The following is a 17,507-nucleotide window of genomic DNA, read 5'->3' on the forward strand; positions in this document are numbered from 1 at the left end:
TTACGGGAATGCTTGTCTTAAAAGAGCTCTGACTCCTTGTTAACCCTGAATAAAAATTTTAAAAAGAGACCTGAGGTTGTTTTCTTTTTAAAGAGCAAGAAAATCTTTTTCTCAGGCTAAATGAAGATTTGTGTTTGTGAGTCAAGCACTAGTGATTTGAGGGTTTCTCTTTTCAGAGCCACAATATCCAGGGTTGTACACAATGGGGATGTAATTAATGAGATAATCAGCCTCTGCATTGGAGTTGTGCATGCAATTGAAGACAACAGTGGAGAAATTACATCCTTGAATGCGGTAACAACACTTTCAGAAAGACATCTACTGTATTGACATTTATTCCAGACTGCTCTGTAATCTGTAAATTTAAAAGTTATTAAGAAGTGATCAGACAATAAAGGGTTCTCAGCGAATGCTGATAAGTAGTGTTCTGGTTCTATGTTCTATGTAAGATGTCAGAACATGTTCAGTATGGTTAAAGTGGTGTGTGGGCTCACTTACATTTTGAGAGAAGTCAATTGAGTCTAATAGTAGATTAATTCTAGTGTTGAGGCTGTCATTATCAGCATCTACATCAATGTTAAACTATAATTACTGAGCACTAACTCAAACAAAATGTTGAAGAATTCAGAACCAAGAGATACCAACAAACAAAACTGTTCTTTGTGTTTTCCAGTTTGGTGTAAAAGGCTGAAAGTTAAGGTTTCAAATTTTGTCTGGGTCCTTGGTTGATTAATAAGCTGGCTGGCTTAAACATGGATTTTAAGAATCCATGTTTAACTGTTTTACACTTTGGTACAGTCGAGGATGCTTTATTATTCTTACTTTGCGATTTTCTTTTATGCTTGAATCATTATTTGCCGCTTTTTTGGTTTGCTTTTTGGTAGTCTGGGAGCAGTCATAGTATCAATGGACATGTGGCTTTGGGGGGGATTAGAAACGTCTACTTTCACAAATTTACAGTTAAACAGTGTATTACCACAAAGACACTCCATGTAATTGCTAACTTAACCCCATTTATTCACCAACTGATATCAGACAGATGGTAGAATTATTCCATCTTTTTGCTGTTTTAACGCCATCTTGGCACATCAAAGACACTTTGAAGATGTGCAAGTGGTTGCTGACCTGATCCCCGTCTTCCAAGCAACCATTATAAAGTCCTATTGACTGCAAGTTAGCTTCACACAGTGACAATAATTTGGGTTGTGCCATGGTCTTGGCCACAGTTTTCCCTGTTGTGACTGTAGCATGAAGAATGAAAAGTGTGCCATTTGTATTGTGAAGTGCCATTCTATTAGTACTACAGGCTTAGAGTCTGAGAAAAATAAACATCTGTACACACCAGATTTCATCCTGGTACTGCTATCAGCACTCCATCAATAAAAACTGAAGATCTGGTTCTACTAGCAGCTGTACGTGGCTTAACATTGTCTCCACTATATTTTACAGATAATTTGTTACACATGGATAATTAGCCCTTCCTTTCATTTTCCATGCTTTTCTCTTCACATCATCCAAGTTAAACCTCGGTTTAAAATTCTTCTATCACATTGATAAGTCTGTTTTATTTTTCAGCCTAATGATGGTCTTTTCACATCCAATGACACCTGTTTGATCTGCATTTTAAGAGTTTTCAGGAACAACTACCAAATGCAAATTCTACACTTAAACTTTCAAAATTTTATCCCCTAATTTGTCATAAGATAAAGGAAAACAGCTTATGTGATATTACTTTTGAGCATTTAAAAAGAGAGGGGATGTGTAAAAAATGTGTTTATTATTTTTTTTAAACCCCTTTAATTAAACCCGAAATTCAATACTCAATTATACCTTGATTGCTTAATTTTCAATACAATGCGGTCATGTAGACAGGCAAAATTTAAAAACAAGTCTTATTGTCCAAATACTAGACTAGACCTAACTATATATTCGAAAATATATTCACACAGGATGGCCTTCAGGATTTTATTCTAATTGTTTTTATTTTGACAAATAAACTATTATGTTACAGTTTTAAAATGAAAGGAACCCCTCATTAAATACATGTCTGAAAAAACTTCTATTATTGTTTAGAAAAATACTTCGTACACTAAGTCTGGTGGCTTGCCATGTGTGTTTGTGCTCTAAGCCCAATTAGAGGTGGCATAAATTTAACAGGACTATTTTTCAGGAATTCTGCCATAGTTTGAGATCTCACTGATTAATTTGGTCTGTAAAATGTTTTTATAGCCAGCAAAAATAATGGCTACAACGATACGACTGAGGCCCTGATTGTAAAAAACAAAAGTGTTTTAGGGGAGCAGACTTGGTGACTGAAGATGGACAATGACACAATTGTACAAAAAATATTTAACACGTTTAAGGTACTCAAAGCAGTTAGTATTGAAATTTTTTTTTTAAAGCTTCATACATTTTTAGTTTAGCTCTTTATTTGTGCTGGGTATTAAGAGCTGGTCCCAAATTCAGCAAATGGTTGGAAACCAAAGCACTGATATGCTCCCACACAAATACAGCTGCTCTTGGTTCTTAACTATCTAATTTATTTTCACTCTTTATTTAACCTTAAGTTATCTGGCACTTTTATAGCTCAGTGTAATAACACTTTATAGCAGGCTCCTTGAGATGTCGGTGTCTGTTTATGTTCTATATCTCTTCACAGTAACAGAAAGGTTCATGTGTAGTAATATAGCTAATGTACAGTAGTTTGTCAAAATGATATGGTCACACAAGAGGCAGCTGCACATTTGTAAAATTATTCGTTTATTTTGCTAGTTTAAAAAAGTTTTACAACAAAATTAAAACAGAACTTGAATTTAATTGTTATTCGATTACTTGTTATCTGAAGCATTTATCTGAAAAGTTGTATTAATATTGATTTACTGATTGATGATCATACATTTGCATGATGTATCTGCAATACATCAAAACTGGAATTATCAAGAATAATTTTTATACAATTGAAGCATTACCTAAAGCTTAGCTAGGGAATTATAATCTTGATACAAATGGAATATTTTAAAACTGTCATGCATAAATCAAAGTCAGTGGTTTCTGTGGGGGTAGAGACTTGGTTAAAAGCTGTAAAGTCCCTGGGTGAATGGCGAGTTGCAATGAGGCCCAAAGTGGACCCAGTGTCATTAGAAAAATTTAAAAGTAGCAGATGTATTGTTCATCTGCTGTCATGATTCTTATTACTACCACAGACCCACCAGTTAATTAGCTGGACAGTTTTCAGACAGAAGCAGCTGTGGGCAACATATTGAGAAACAGGGTGCGAGGGAGCAGGCAGCTAGGAAGCGGTATACAGACATAAGAAAATTTGAGATGAGTGCGTGGGGAGGGGGGACGACTGAGAGCTTGAGCACCATCAAAGGTAATATAAACATAATTAACCCCCTAATTATAGTATATGTCTAAGTCTTTATCTGTGTTCCTCAAGCTATTATCATCTACAACCATAAGTCTGGACTAAATTACCTAGCACGATGACGTCCTTAAGGCTAAGAATGAATCAGCCTTGATAACTCTTTCTTTGTTGTGTGTAAGCTACACCTCAGTAACTGACCTCTGAAACCTCTTTCAGGCACGTGTGTCCTCAGCTCTCGTTAGCTGTGTACTACCCCGATAAAGTGGCTGCAGTCACAATACCATTCAAATGTCAAGACCGTAATTTAGAAACTGCATTTTTCTAGAGAGTGCTGGATAATTGGTATTACATTAAATACAACTAAGTAAAACATTATTAGAAAGTATGTGTGCACGATCCATATACCATATACATATATGTTTATATATATATATGTATACATGCACTTGTGTGTATGTGCTTGCAAGGCGTCAAAACATATTTTGCATGCATGCGTCTGAGTGTGGGCAAGCTATGTGTGCGTGTGTGTGAGTGAGGGAGGGAGAATGTGTGTGATGCTCTGTTCTGTATGCCTCAGAGCCTTTGCCAGCTGGAATCAGAAAGGTTGACCTTGGTCATAAATATCTAATCAGTGTTTGCTGTCCATGAAAAAGTTCAATTTATTCCCAACCCAATGGGAAAATGCCTCTCTCAGACCCTCTCCCCTTTTCTAGCAGACAAAAAGAAATGCAACGCTGAGAGGCGGTGAGGGGAACCTTAACCTGGTATGGATGAAGTAGGACAGAGGCTACGCCAGAAAAAAAAAACAACAATGCTCATCAGCTGCTGATGAGAAGTCATCACCGGGAAGTTACAGATGGACGGCTTTCACAAAGCCTCTCATTGTTTGTTTGGTCTGAAAAGAACTGTGATACGATACAACGAAAAACCTATCACAGACAGCAAAATATTGGATATTATGTGTTTGATACTGTCAAACAGAATAAGTGCCAAACTAAAATTGTTGGCTTAGATACCCGAGCTTCTCATACGTCCTTATTTTGACATTTTCTGAAACAGCAAGACCACTTTCCTTGTCTGATGTACCGCATTAAAATTGGGGTTTTTTTACTAAGCAAAGAGTTTTCAGTTATGTGTGTGCACAGTGTGTCAAAGGAGAGAGCCAAATATAAAGTGACACTAGCCTGAGATACATACTAAGTTCATCTCCTATCTCATGAAAGTCTTAGTATGTGCAAACTCACAAATATTTTCAGACAAGACAATGTGGTAGGTGGGGAGAAAGTACGGGGAAGAAGGAGATAACTCACTGTCTCTCCTACTATTTCACTAAATGAAGCCTGCCATTGTGTCTGGCCTTGTGGCGGCCTCTTAGTGCTCTTATTTGCCTTATTAATATGCATGCTAATGTACCTATTTTATGGCTCAACAGTTCTGATTCACTTTAAAATCAATTATCCATCTGGTACATCCATACCTCGCCCAGGCTCAAATGTGTATTAATTTCAGCAAACATACATCGGCGCAACACAATAAAGATAAATGCCTCGATTAGAGGCAGTAAACAAAGGAGCTAGGGATGGCTTTAATGAGATTTGGCACAAAAGGAGCTTACACTTTCTTAAATAATGAGCCTAGGGTCCCTTTTTCCAAATGCAAATTATATAAAGGAATGTTTCGCTGTCCTTGTTCCAATTTCATTTAGATAAGAGTGTCTCCAAACAAGTTGGCTGTTAATATTCTCACATGAGCACATCACTGCCTTTCTGCCTGCCGTCTCCCAATGGAGGGGAAGAGTGCTCTCCTCTTCGCAGACACATTAGTCTGTAATAAGTTCTGAAAAGTTCACTGTGCTTGTTAAATACTTCTAACAGATGAGATGGAACTGGGAGCGACTTAGATAGAGTTGACAGAAGCACTCAGCCAAACGTATCAACACTTTTACCACAAACAACTGTATAATCACCCCCGTGGAAAGGTCAAGGCTGCAATAACCATGACAGTTAAAGCAACTGTATATAGATAAATGGATAGATAGATAACATAGATAATTAGTTTACTGCCCTCTTCTTTGGTAAGAATAGCTTTGGGCCTCAGTGATTGTTCAGTTTTTGAGAAAATGCAAAACAAGCGACAGCGAAATATGAATATCAGCTTTGAGAGCTGCGGGAGACACAAATGCACCTGCACCTGCTGTGAGAGGGAGGGGCTACGTGCAGCGCAAAATGAGTTTCTTACAATCAGTGATATGTCTCTTTTGCTTCTGAAAAAAAAAAATGAAAAAATAAATCTTTAATGTGATTGCAAATCCATTTGGTTACAGACAGACATACAGACACATAGATGGATAGCGGGTGAGTGGGGAGGCAGGGAGGGAGAGAGTGCAATAGTGTTAAATAAAAAGGGCCACAGGCATAGGCTGGATGGTAATGAAGAGGGGTGGGCCAGCAGCTGAGGTCCCTGTAGATGAGATCTCTCTCTGACATGTGTGTCCCCTTCATTACCCATTAAGGGGGGCACAGTGATGAATCCTTAATATGACATTACACCAATTTTCCTCTTCATTTAGCCTGCTAATGTGCTGGTCTGCTCCTATATGCCCAGGGGCTGGCTGTACCACACTCAACCAGAAATAGACCACAGTGGCCACTGGTGGCACACCTTGAAGCAGCCTAATTAGGGGCAGCGCCCACCTAATGGGGCTATCTAGACAAAAGTTTGCATAAGTTGATTTTTTAAGCAGATAGAAATTGGTGACTGAATGGTGTGCACGTCTGGCATTTGGTCTGGATAAAACAAAACATAGTTTTGCCGTAAAAATTGTATGCATCGGCCTTTTTCTTGATTGACCATCACGGGATTGGCAAAATGAGGTAAAAACACCAGAAACAAGTCTTTTGGTTTATCACCAAAAGATCTCATGGAAATATGCCCAAATATTCATGGAGTCCTGTTTAGATATCTGCACAAGTATAACTCACTTAGCATGCCCATCCCCAGCATGAAGGCATCCATGGTGTAGGGCAGACCCCTGGCTCGCCCCCGTGTACCTGGTGGGAACATCACCTCCTTGGGCTGGGCCTTCTTACATTCTACCTATGTAGACAGACAACAAACACACACATACACACACCAAAGCATTAGTCTGTGTTGGTACGCAGCCCGACAGATCTGACAGGGCTGTGTCAGCTCTTTAAGGTGGTTTTCTGTTTGACTTGCACAGTGCTAGATGTTTTCCATAGAGAGAGAAGGGGAAAAAACAGACTGAGCAAATCTGAACACCTCACATTTTAGAGCAAAGTCTCTAAGGAAAACTTACAATCTTCTCCTGCATTAAAGCAAAGGTTATTGCTCCAGTGAGCATGTGCCCAAACCCTCAGGGAAATACAGGCTAAATACTTGAGTTTCCATGAGTTTCTAAAACATAAAGGTAGGAGAAGTTCTGCTCTCCAGACTCCCACAGTGTGGAAGTATGTCCAGACTCTTTCTTTTTTTTAACAAAAGGACTAATCTTCAAACAAGTCCTGTCATTTGACAAATCGTTATTCCTTTGCTATCATTTTTCATTGACCTTAAATGTTTTTGGGTTTTTTTGTTGCAAAAACAGCTTCAAATCCTAAAGCCAAAAAGGGTGTGTTTTGAAACTGAGTAAGGGCTTTGTTTTCCTGTTTGTGTACTGTGCATTTGTGTATTGTTGCTGGGCTGGAGTCCCCAGTGTCCCGCAGTCCAATTCCACCTGCAGCGCTCATCTCTTTCCTGCATTTATTCCTCTCACTTCACTTCTCCCACATACAGGTTTGTTCATTTCCCATCTTGCAAGACTGACATCTCCTCCTCCTACATAACACATATCAAATGAGGGATGTGACAGGGGCAGATGAGAAGGAGGAGGAAGATGAGAGTCCTATTTACCACATATCTATCCTATCTCTATGAATTATAGAGAAGCACAAGCAGCTGACAAGGGTGGCACGGTCTTGTGTCTGTTGGTTGTTCTTTGGTAGGCTGAGTCTGTTCACCATGCTGCACAATCTATTTGCTCCACTGCCTGCTTGGCATCAGCCTGTCCATCTGTTTGTCTGTTTGCCTCCTGGCTCTTGCCTGCTTCTCCCTACTGCCTCCACTTAAACAGGGCTTTCTCGGCTGCTGCGATTCACATGTCATCCTGGCCTGCTGCACAAGACAGGCTACTGCACCAGTCCTGTGCACACCTCAACCAAGGTATAGCCTAGCATCCATACAAATAGGCCTGCGACTCTGACAGGCCAGTGATGCACATTAGTATTCGCACACCAGTCATACATGCACAGCGGTAGACACAACATGCTATTTCAAGTTGCCAAACTCAAGGAAAACTTCTGTGCTGAATGCATAGTGTAACAAGCTCTGTACACTGTATCTAGCAGAGAGCGAGACATGTAAAAAAGGGAACACTAATGAAAAAGGTTTCTATCACGGGGGGAAGTTGCTGTGTTGCAGAGCTGTGATTTGTTGCTGTTAGTGGCTCTTTTATTTGAAGCAGACCAACTAAAGTACACAGTTCCCTCAGCCACTTTGTAGCTGTCACAGCTACTCTACCCTTCTTATGTGCCTTGTATGGTTTGACATAGTGCTGAAGAGAGCACAGGTGCTTTTTCCCGTCTGAAAATGACCCGCGGCATGGAAGCAGGAAGCGGGTGGGACAAATGGGCGTGTTAAAATCCCAGCACACTGCTGGGATTTTCAATGTTCACATAGCCGGGTGACAAATACATTCAAGTTCTATCCACACTTTCAAACGCGGCAGCAGCTGATCAGCCTCTTCTAGAAACCCCTGCAACAACTAGCGAGATGGACGCTCAGGTAGTCTGCTGGGAGTAAGACAGAGCCAGGTGTGAGTCATGCCTACATGCTCTCAGATGCGGGTCTTTTGATATTCAGAGTGCGGGTTCCTTGTCATGGATTTAAAACCAGTCAGGGGCCGGGTTCTGTGGTGGTGTGAGTATGTGGGTGTTCACCTGCTTCAGACACACAGGAGGTTGAGAGCAAAGGAGGCAAGAGCTTTTCATAGTCGACTAAATCAAACAGTAAGGAAGAGAAAGGACAGAGAGACAATTCGGAGCCCGGCAACGAAGAACTGCAAAGGTTCAGCAGCCAAGAGAGTAGAGATTCAAATTTCACCATGTGGAAAGACCTTGTGGCACATTCAGAGTATGAAGGGAACACAGGTCCTTATTCTAACGGGGATCATTTTTCAGAATTATAGTTTGTGTAATTTGTCAAGGACTCTTGCATTTATTGAAGGCTGCACAATATTGTGTTGTGAAAAGTCTCCTGATCCACAATTTAAACACTATCAATGAAGGTGTTTGAGCACCATTGCACCCTGTCGAGAAAAGGGACACACCATTAAACTGCCTTGCCTTCCCTGCCAGAAAAGTTATACCATATTTCTCAGAAACGGCACTCACGAGATCTGAAAACACACACACACACACACACACACACACACACACACACACACACACACACACACACACACACACACACACACACACACACACACACACACACACACAGTATAAACGCTAAGTAACTAGTAAAGTGGATTCCTGTCACAAAGTGTTGACAAGGTGTGGTTACTTCAATGTGTGTGCTTTCAACATATACTGAAATGTTTCTGCCTTTCATGCACTGATATACCGCAGACGATAGCTTAGCCTTGAGACTTACATCACTGCATACCCAAGATAAAGTCAGAAGGTAACAAGTACGTCTGTGAAGGCAACACTATAGAGTTGGATGTCTCGAGACCAAGACCGGTCCTGAGACCACTTTTACGTGGTCTTGGTCTTGTCTTGACTTTGGTCTTGGATCCCTCGGTCTTGTCTTGGTCTCGCTGTCTCGGTCTTGCTGTCTCAAATCGACATAGATTTGGAGATTTGGAGTCAACAGTATCCATGACGTACAACGTAACGTTCGATAATGTGTCATGCGCAAAAGCATCAGCTCTAGGAGCCATGCTTAGAGAGTGCTTTGTAGTGAATCAGAAGAGTCGACTCCCATTGAGCGAAAGCTGGCTCCTCACTTGATTTTGTTTCGCTGCACAGCTCTCACACAGTGGCTCAGCTATGCTCCAATTCCACCATATTGTGGCCAATCACATGCGAGGATATAGGATAATATCATTATGTGAAAAACAGAGGGTGAGAGACACGACTCGCTTACTGACTGTCCTCTCAGTAAGTGAGTGAGACAGTAGACAGCGGTGAGGAGGTCTGTGCAAGTGCATTGCAAAAACACATAAATATGCCTGACACCCGTAAACGAAGCAGCATCTGGCTGCAGTTTAAAGACTTTTTTTGTCTCGGTCTCGTCTCGACTTTGTCTTGGTCTTGTCTTGTCTCAATACCCTCTGGTCTTGGTATTGTCTTTGTCTTAGTTTAGGCGGTCTTGACTACAAGTCTACAACACTGATACTAAAACATTTTGTAACAACATATGGCTTGTGTTTGAAGTTTCAATAACATAAAGAATGAGTTAAACCCTTTTTTTTTTTTGATAAACTGTGCAATAATTAGGCAACTTGTTCTGATGTGATCTAGCCAGTGTTATGCTTCCAGTGGTCTTTTCTGGCTGAACTTGCTTGGGTCACTCGCTACTATTTCCAAGTAGGTCCATGTTTGCCCAGATTTTGCCAAGGTTGAAATCATGTTAACGCTGTGAGCGACACTGCTGTAAAATCGGAATGTTCTGAGATTCATGCAACTTAGCAATGAGTGGAGAAAAAGCTGCTAACTTTGAAGGAAGTATAACTGTCACAAGTCATGGAGTGGAAAATTCCAGTAGCAACTAAGCTAACATTCTACAATGTAAAATGTCATGAGTTATCCTAACAAGAGTAGCATGTCACATGTGTGGCAGAAGTGGCTAGCTAACCACTTTTCTGTTGCTATGAAAGATGTGTAAATCAAAACCTGAAGTTTTTTAAGCCTCCACGTTTTTTCTCCTCCACTTGTCCAGTTTCCTCCAAAATGTATATATTTTTAGGGATATAATTGCTCATCATGCAATGATATAGCAAGTCTTTGGTTAATACCTCTTTAGGAATCATCTTGTTGATGCACCAATGTTATTTTATGTCTGTCAAATTGTGCTATTTTTGGCATTTCTTTTCATACAGAAATGGGGAAAAAATTATGTGTTTTTGAGACAGACTGCTAGTAACTATATCGCTAAAGATACAATTTAAAACGTTATTTGCTAAGTTGTCTGTTATGTGTTGATACAGCACTGGTGTATACCTTGCATTAGGTGTTTGTTATACTTGAATGATTCATAGGTAGTAAGTGGCTTACAAAACAAACAAAATTCTCTGAAAATGATCAGGTACAAGGACTAGACTGAAAACTTTTGAAAAATCTGAAGAAAAGCTTTAAAAGGCCTTCAGAAAGCCTGGAAAACTACTATACAAGACCACTTTAAAAATGTGGCTCCTAGGAATAAACTATAAAGAAAGGCTTGGCTCATGATTTTGCACAATACTGCATGTCCTTAACTAGACCACCCTGACTGTAGAGTGTGTTCCTTTTCAGCAGGAGGAGGGACACCTACCTGACTACGTGTATTTTCTTATCCAGTTCTAGTTCTTCTCACACTAATAATTAGTTTAATATTTTAAGGAATGAGAATATCCGTATAACCACATTTACACTTTCCAAGAAGGTTAATTAGGATAACTATGCTTGTTAGGTTCCAGTATACATCAACTGTAGACCTTTAATTTTGCCCAAGCAAGCTGTAAGCTACTTCGTTGGAAGCATAAAAGAATCCAAACCCAGAAACCCCAAAAAGCTGTATAATATAAGGAGACAGATCCCATCCCAGCAGACCATCAGTTTGGAAAGTCTAGCATGGTAAAATAACAACAGATATATGTACTAAATTATATTTTGTTTGGGTCCTTTCCCTGGAAAGAATGCTTGTTAAAAAGTCTATAGGGCTACTTGGGATAATTATTTACTTTATTTCTCTATTTTTCAGGGAGAGTGCAGCTTAACAATGATAAGGAAAAAATTGAAAGGATGTAGTGTACATTAGCCAGACCAATTCTGTCCCTGTAAATTCTTTTCCATTTCTTTTTCTAAACTATCCTTGTTCTGCTGTAAAATTAAGATTTGTTTTCTTTTGGGCAGTATAGTATTCTCTAGCTACTAATAACTAGGCTTGAAGTCGAACTTTTGAGGCGTAGATATGCATCAGAGCCTATTCAAAGATGGACTTGTAGTACATCACAAACACTACTTCTGCCATATGTAGTAATATAGCCCCCAGACAGAGAATAAAGCAAACTGTCCTTGTTTTTTGTTTTTTTTTATGTGCAGACCCTATGATACAGATCGGTAAAGCGCTCCAGTTATGACCTTTTCAATGCATCTCCCATACATATTAACCTTGTAGGTATGACGGGAAGGTGTGGGCGGGATGAACTGGCAATGACTGTCCTTCAGGGATGAATGTTGTGGGTGTTAGGTGTGTGTGTGCATGTGGAGGGGGAGGTGTACAGCTGCTATTAGCTTCACTAGTGAATGGATTCCATCAGCAGACTGATAGACTGAAGAATGGAAACAGTGTGATTCATTTACTCCAGCTCCCACTCAGAGCTAAAAAGTCAAAACACATGAACTGAATAGTTATGGAATATCACAGCTCTGCCCATAGTCAGGCTGTCAGGCATGGTGAGTCGGGGAGGGGGGGTAGTTTATATGCATCCTAAGAAAAGAAAAGAATCAGTAGAGATTTTCTAAATATGTAATATGAGTGTTTATTGAGTTTAATGGGCCTTTTGATGGGCAGCAGATAATGGAGTTTTGCTTTTTGAGACAATTACACACACAATTTGACACTTTGATACTCAATTTATAATTTTTTTTTCAAGAAGAGGTCGCTACTGTGTATTTTTAAAACCATTTTCTCTAATATGGGTCCAACTACTAGCATTTCAACGATTTTACCTGGAGCATTTCTCTCATTTAAAACCTCAAGCAAAAGATACACAAAAAACAAAAAACAAACAAAACAAAGGCTATATGTAATGCATTATATAAAGTATATATTTACAACAGAGGCACTTGTATGAATTGTCAGTAGGAAAATTGGGCATCTGAGTGTTGGTACACAGACGTATGATAATGGTAAGAAGTTTTGGATAAAGCAAAACGATGCCTTCAATGGCCTTCAATCTCACATGAGTCATTATGTCTGATGTTATCTCTCTGTCTGGTTATATAAAGGCTAAGGAATATGAGGTCATTCTAAGGACAGGTGCACCCCATGATGCTTACACTGCTTTCTTGTCATACTCCTATATTACAAGATGATATTGTCTCTGTAGACACTGAGAGACATTCAACAGTGAGACCATGATCATCAGGTTAAAGTCAAATGGCTTCCATCACTTCTTCACTCAGCAGATGTGAACATCACTGAGCTTTTATGGGACATCCTGGAGAGCAGAGTGCAAAGTGGATTTCAACCTCCTTCATCCCTCAAAGCTTTCCTTCTTCAGTAAGCGGTAAACATCCAATTACTTACAGTCGAGAACTTGTAAGGCAACCCTCCATGAGGGACTTAAACTACTCCAAAGGGTGGTCCTACTCCCTTATTAAGCACTTCATGTTCAAAGACTGTTAAAGATTTCCACTCTTTAAAAAAATATTTTCCAAGACATTTTCAACAGCCCAAAGACTTAAGTCTCTCTCTGTAAAAATCATTTTCAAAATACTGATAACACGTTTAGTCTTTGGCAATAACCAAGTGTGTCCAGGGGTTATTTATGCAATATAAGATCTACAAGGGTACCATGCACACTTTAAAACCTCATAGCTTCAAACTCAAATCAACACAGCAATCCCTGCAGATTGCCAAATGAAACTAAGAGCACTATGCAGGAAAATACCCAGGACCCTGTACAGGCTGGATAAAAATCACCAGAAATCCAGCTCTTTGACTAAAAGAGGAAACTGGAAAAACAGTAATGTTTACATATTGTCATTTATGGTCCGATCACGATCAAGTAATGATGTGGTTTGATACCTTATTCATCCCCTTTAACCCTCTCAGGCACAAATTAAGTTTTTGTTGCTAATGCATAAAATAATACCTGCAGTGGTACTTCTGAGTAAAAAAACTCATAAAATATCTATGTGGGGTAATCAGGTTGTTAGCTTTTAACTCTTGCAAATCTGCAACGCCTGCCTTGAGAGGGTTAAGAAAACGGAAAGTGGATTTGGAGAATCCTGGCTCCTGCTGTGTTTTTAACTTAATGGGAGTAATTTTATTCATAGAATCATTCCAATCACATTTTCAAATATTCCTAAAGTATGTCATGCTTTCTCCACTACCAACGCTAATTGAAACAATGCTCCATTCCACCACTGAATTAACCTAATAGTGCACCAAACAGAAAAGCCCTAAATCAATATTAACATTTGCTGTGACAACCCTTTGCTTTTGAGTAGCATAAACGCTCCTCCACACACTAACCAGCATTTGTTCAGGACTCCTGGCAGGTTGGTTATTCCAAGAATCTTGGAGAACTCGCCACAGTTCATCTATTGATTTAGACGGCCTCAGTTGCTTCTGTTTTTTCATATAAATCCGGACTGACTCAATGATGTTGAGATGAGCAAATCATCTCGTCACTGAAGATGATTCTTTAGGACACTGTTTTTTTCTTTTTGTGGTCCGTGTCAATATGACCTATGAATCTCAATCTGTATCGTACAATACAATCAGAGATTATGCTGTGTGCTACATAAGGGTCCAAACATTGAAAGTGCATAAAAATCTGGCACAGTATTATACAGCATGCACCAGAGCAGGCAAGTTTATCCAGCTGGCGGCAACTACACATTCATTATTGTAAATCTGGTATAAAGGCTTACAAATGAGTCGAATCTTTTAAGTACTAACTTGAATTATTTTATCCCTGCAGAACATTAAAAAGAGAAAACTGTGAATCAAAGATCAAGATGATTTTGGAGAAAAACAATGCTTTCCGTGCTTTCAATGACAGCAAAGTACCATATGGTGCTGTTGTGAAACACACGTCGTAGCCACAGAAATATATGGGCTGCATTATACATTTTACTACTTCTCTTTCAACATTATGCTTGAGTCAATACACTGTGCAGAGTACATCTGTATCTCTGCGTTAGGAGCTATTGTATAAACGCCTACTTATATTAGTCTTCTCCTTAGCGACTTGGAGAGTCGGAGCTTATTCTCCTCGGCGCAGTAATTGGCTGGTCATGTCAGGAAGACACAGTGAGAAATTGACAGCGAACAGAAAATTTCTCCCTCCTGTTGTGATCATTTGCTACTCATTCGCTGAATATTGAAAATAACACATTAAAGAACATTACATTAAAGCACTTCACTGAAACCAATGTGACTCCATTTTAATGGCACACTGCTCACTCATAAGAGCCAATACTTGATAGGTATTATTATGAATTATCTGTGCATGCATAACAGCAGGGTGGTGTATGTGATTTGTTGGGGGGGTTACTCCTGTCTAAGAAAACACAAGTCACAGCCGTTACTTGTTAATAAGGTGCTGTCTCGCCACAATATGATATAGACATTCATATATGGGGAAGGTGTGATAAAGTGTTAAAAAAAGTACCAGAAAACTGTCACGTAATCTCCCCCGTATTGATTTTTTTTTTTTACTCTGAAAATATTTACTGGTTTTAATACAAGGGTGGGTGCCTTGGTAGCTAAATCATGTTTCCACAATCACGTGTGGCCCTGGAGGGGATGATCGATACTTTTATCACAGCCTACATTTGCTAAAGCAGGCTAATGGAGAAGTCAGTGCAGCTGGTGTCACAGGTTATGAGACTTTTGCTAAGCAGCACCCTATTTTTAATTATGTATGAGGCAGAACTCACAGTGAACAGATGAAGCGCTCCTGAGAGAGCGAGGCCTCGGTGGCACATGAACACAGGGTGAGCGACCAAGTCACTTAAAGGTCCGGTCCCTCACATCTGAGTGGACGCTGACCCTGGTACACCGCCAGAGCTCCTGAGAGGACATGCAAGGAGAAGGTGGGCTGCCCTGTACATCCACATCCCTCCCAAGTGGGGTGGAATTTCTGTCTGCATCAATTATTCAAGAACCATCTTAGATAACACTCATGGGGAGGATGGATGAGGTCTATTTCTGTATAGTACTTCATAAGGATGAAGACAGGAGGCATTTTTTATTTTATGTGCTGGTGCTTCAGACACCGGATAACCAGTTTCCTCCTATGAGAAACTAAGGTAAAAAACATTTTGTGTCTTAGAAAAATGCTCAACGCACTCCAAATTCTTTTCTCTTTTGACATCCTTCCTAGATGTCAGCACTTTGTAGAAGATTTATTTCCTGTATCCAAAGGAACTTAATGTGCAGTAGGTACTGCCAACAGGGGCTGTGACAAAGGTGACAAAAGCCTTAGAAAACCAGACCTTACGGTGTCCTTTCCACCCCAAGTGAGAAAAAACCCCCATCTCATCTTGTCTGTTAGGGTTTCTAGGACTCCCAGGTGGAGTGACCAGGCTAGGGATACAGCTTTTGCAGTTATGTGGCACTTGAAACATTTTCTGTGCACGCCCTATTAGGTTCAACATGTCAATGCACAACAGTGTGTCACATGCACTTTTGACCACTCAAACTCCCCATGCATCCCCCGTGGTCGCAAATCTTACACTTTACACAGCACTTCAGCAGCAACGGTTAAATAAATAACAACATTAGTAACTGTTATTAACTGTGACGTAACAGCGAGTCATTTCCTTACAGTGACTGTTGCATCAGAGAAAGCTTTGATGTTAATGGCAACACAAAAACAGCCTATAATTTCTCATCCATCTCTCTCTAATCCGCTTCCTCAAAAAACTCCTCTCTGTAGTAATAACAATCTTTTCTATTTATATGTATAATTAGAAGATTCTTATTCTTATTTTTCCTATATCATCCCTTTAGGCAAAGATTTGGAATGTGCATGAAAGAGGACACATGCTTTTCATGACAACATTGTTACTATTTTTTGACATCGCACTTATTAACAGTATAGCTTTGAATAATCCTAATAAAACTATTCTCCTGTATGTGAGATTCCATTTCTCTGGACAGAAAGCGTTTTTGCCGATGGAATGTAAATGCCAGAGAATCCCTGGGCTATGAAAGTTGGCACGACAGTAACACTATTTGTGAGTTTGAATCCACTTGAGCAGATGTTTTGAGCAGCTGGGCTAGCTACAGTGGACCGACTGCACATACACCTCATCGCTGACCAAGTATATACCATGTGCTCATTTTCTCACATAAAGCCTGTTAGACTGAGGTGTATCAGGAGATTTTATGTTTCTAATAATATTCGCTGACAGGTATTTGCTTTCGACTGCTATGCACAGCATGTTCCCACATACAAGACAATTGGGTAACGCCTTGTTTTTAAGTATAAGACCTGTGCAGCGGTCGTTCTTTAAAAGTCCTTGTAATTTCTTAATTTATGCAAGCTTACAAGCAAATAATTTACCTGCTTTGAACTTCATATAACTATTTGCTAAGTAATGACAGTTATAAAAGATTGGATTGTTTTGTGTTTTTAAAATCTGAACAGTCCCATCGTGCTCTTTTAAACGTAATTTAAAAACCTTAATTTGTGTGCAACTAATTTAATAACATAATGATACATAATAGTGTATTTTTTTAAAATGCAAGATTAACAAATTTTTTCAGTTAAGGAAATTCAGCCTCGTAATTGGAAACACAATTCAAGATTCATTTATTATCCAATTACAAGTTCTAACAAACAGGCTGTGAGTTTGACTTACATCATGAGAATTTTTAATTAAGGTAAAAAGGTGGAGAGGGGCTCAAACTATGCCAGCCAGGATATTCTCCAGAGCTCAGATTTAGTAACAAACAAAAAGTTGCATCCACTATTTTTGTAACTTAATTTTTTATTTTAAGAGAAGGGTTTAGAAATCTACAACTGTCAGGTGTTACACTTCATACCGTTGCGTGATTTTTGTGTGTTCACACGGTGCTGCGTCTACAAATCAAAGGCTCTGAAGCATTTGATTGTGACACGCTACCTTCCATGCAC

General features: G+C 39.5%; 1 protein-coding gene across 13 annotated transcripts in view; it reads right to left on the minus strand.

Moving 5' to 3' along the window:
• The window catches only part of msi2b (musashi RNA-binding protein 2b), a 269,399-nt gene that overhangs the window by 47,362 nt on the left and 204,530 nt on the right, over nucleotides 1-17,507 (minus strand). For all 13 annotated transcript variants that reach the window (XM_026182716.1, XM_026182715.1, XM_026182712.1 and 10 more), the window contains exon 9: nucleotides 6,349-6,463. In XM_026182716.1, coding sequence (XP_026038501.1) covers nucleotides 6,349-6,463 — 115 coding nt within the window. The remainder of the gene's footprint in view (nucleotides 1-6,348; nucleotides 6,464-17,507) is intronic.

This window comes from Astatotilapia calliptera, chromosome 10, assembly GCF_900246225.1.
Source record: "Astatotilapia calliptera chromosome 10, fAstCal1.2, whole genome shotgun sequence".
Classification (NCBI taxonomy): domain Eukaryota; kingdom Metazoa; phylum Chordata; class Actinopteri; order Cichliformes; family Cichlidae; genus Astatotilapia; species Astatotilapia calliptera.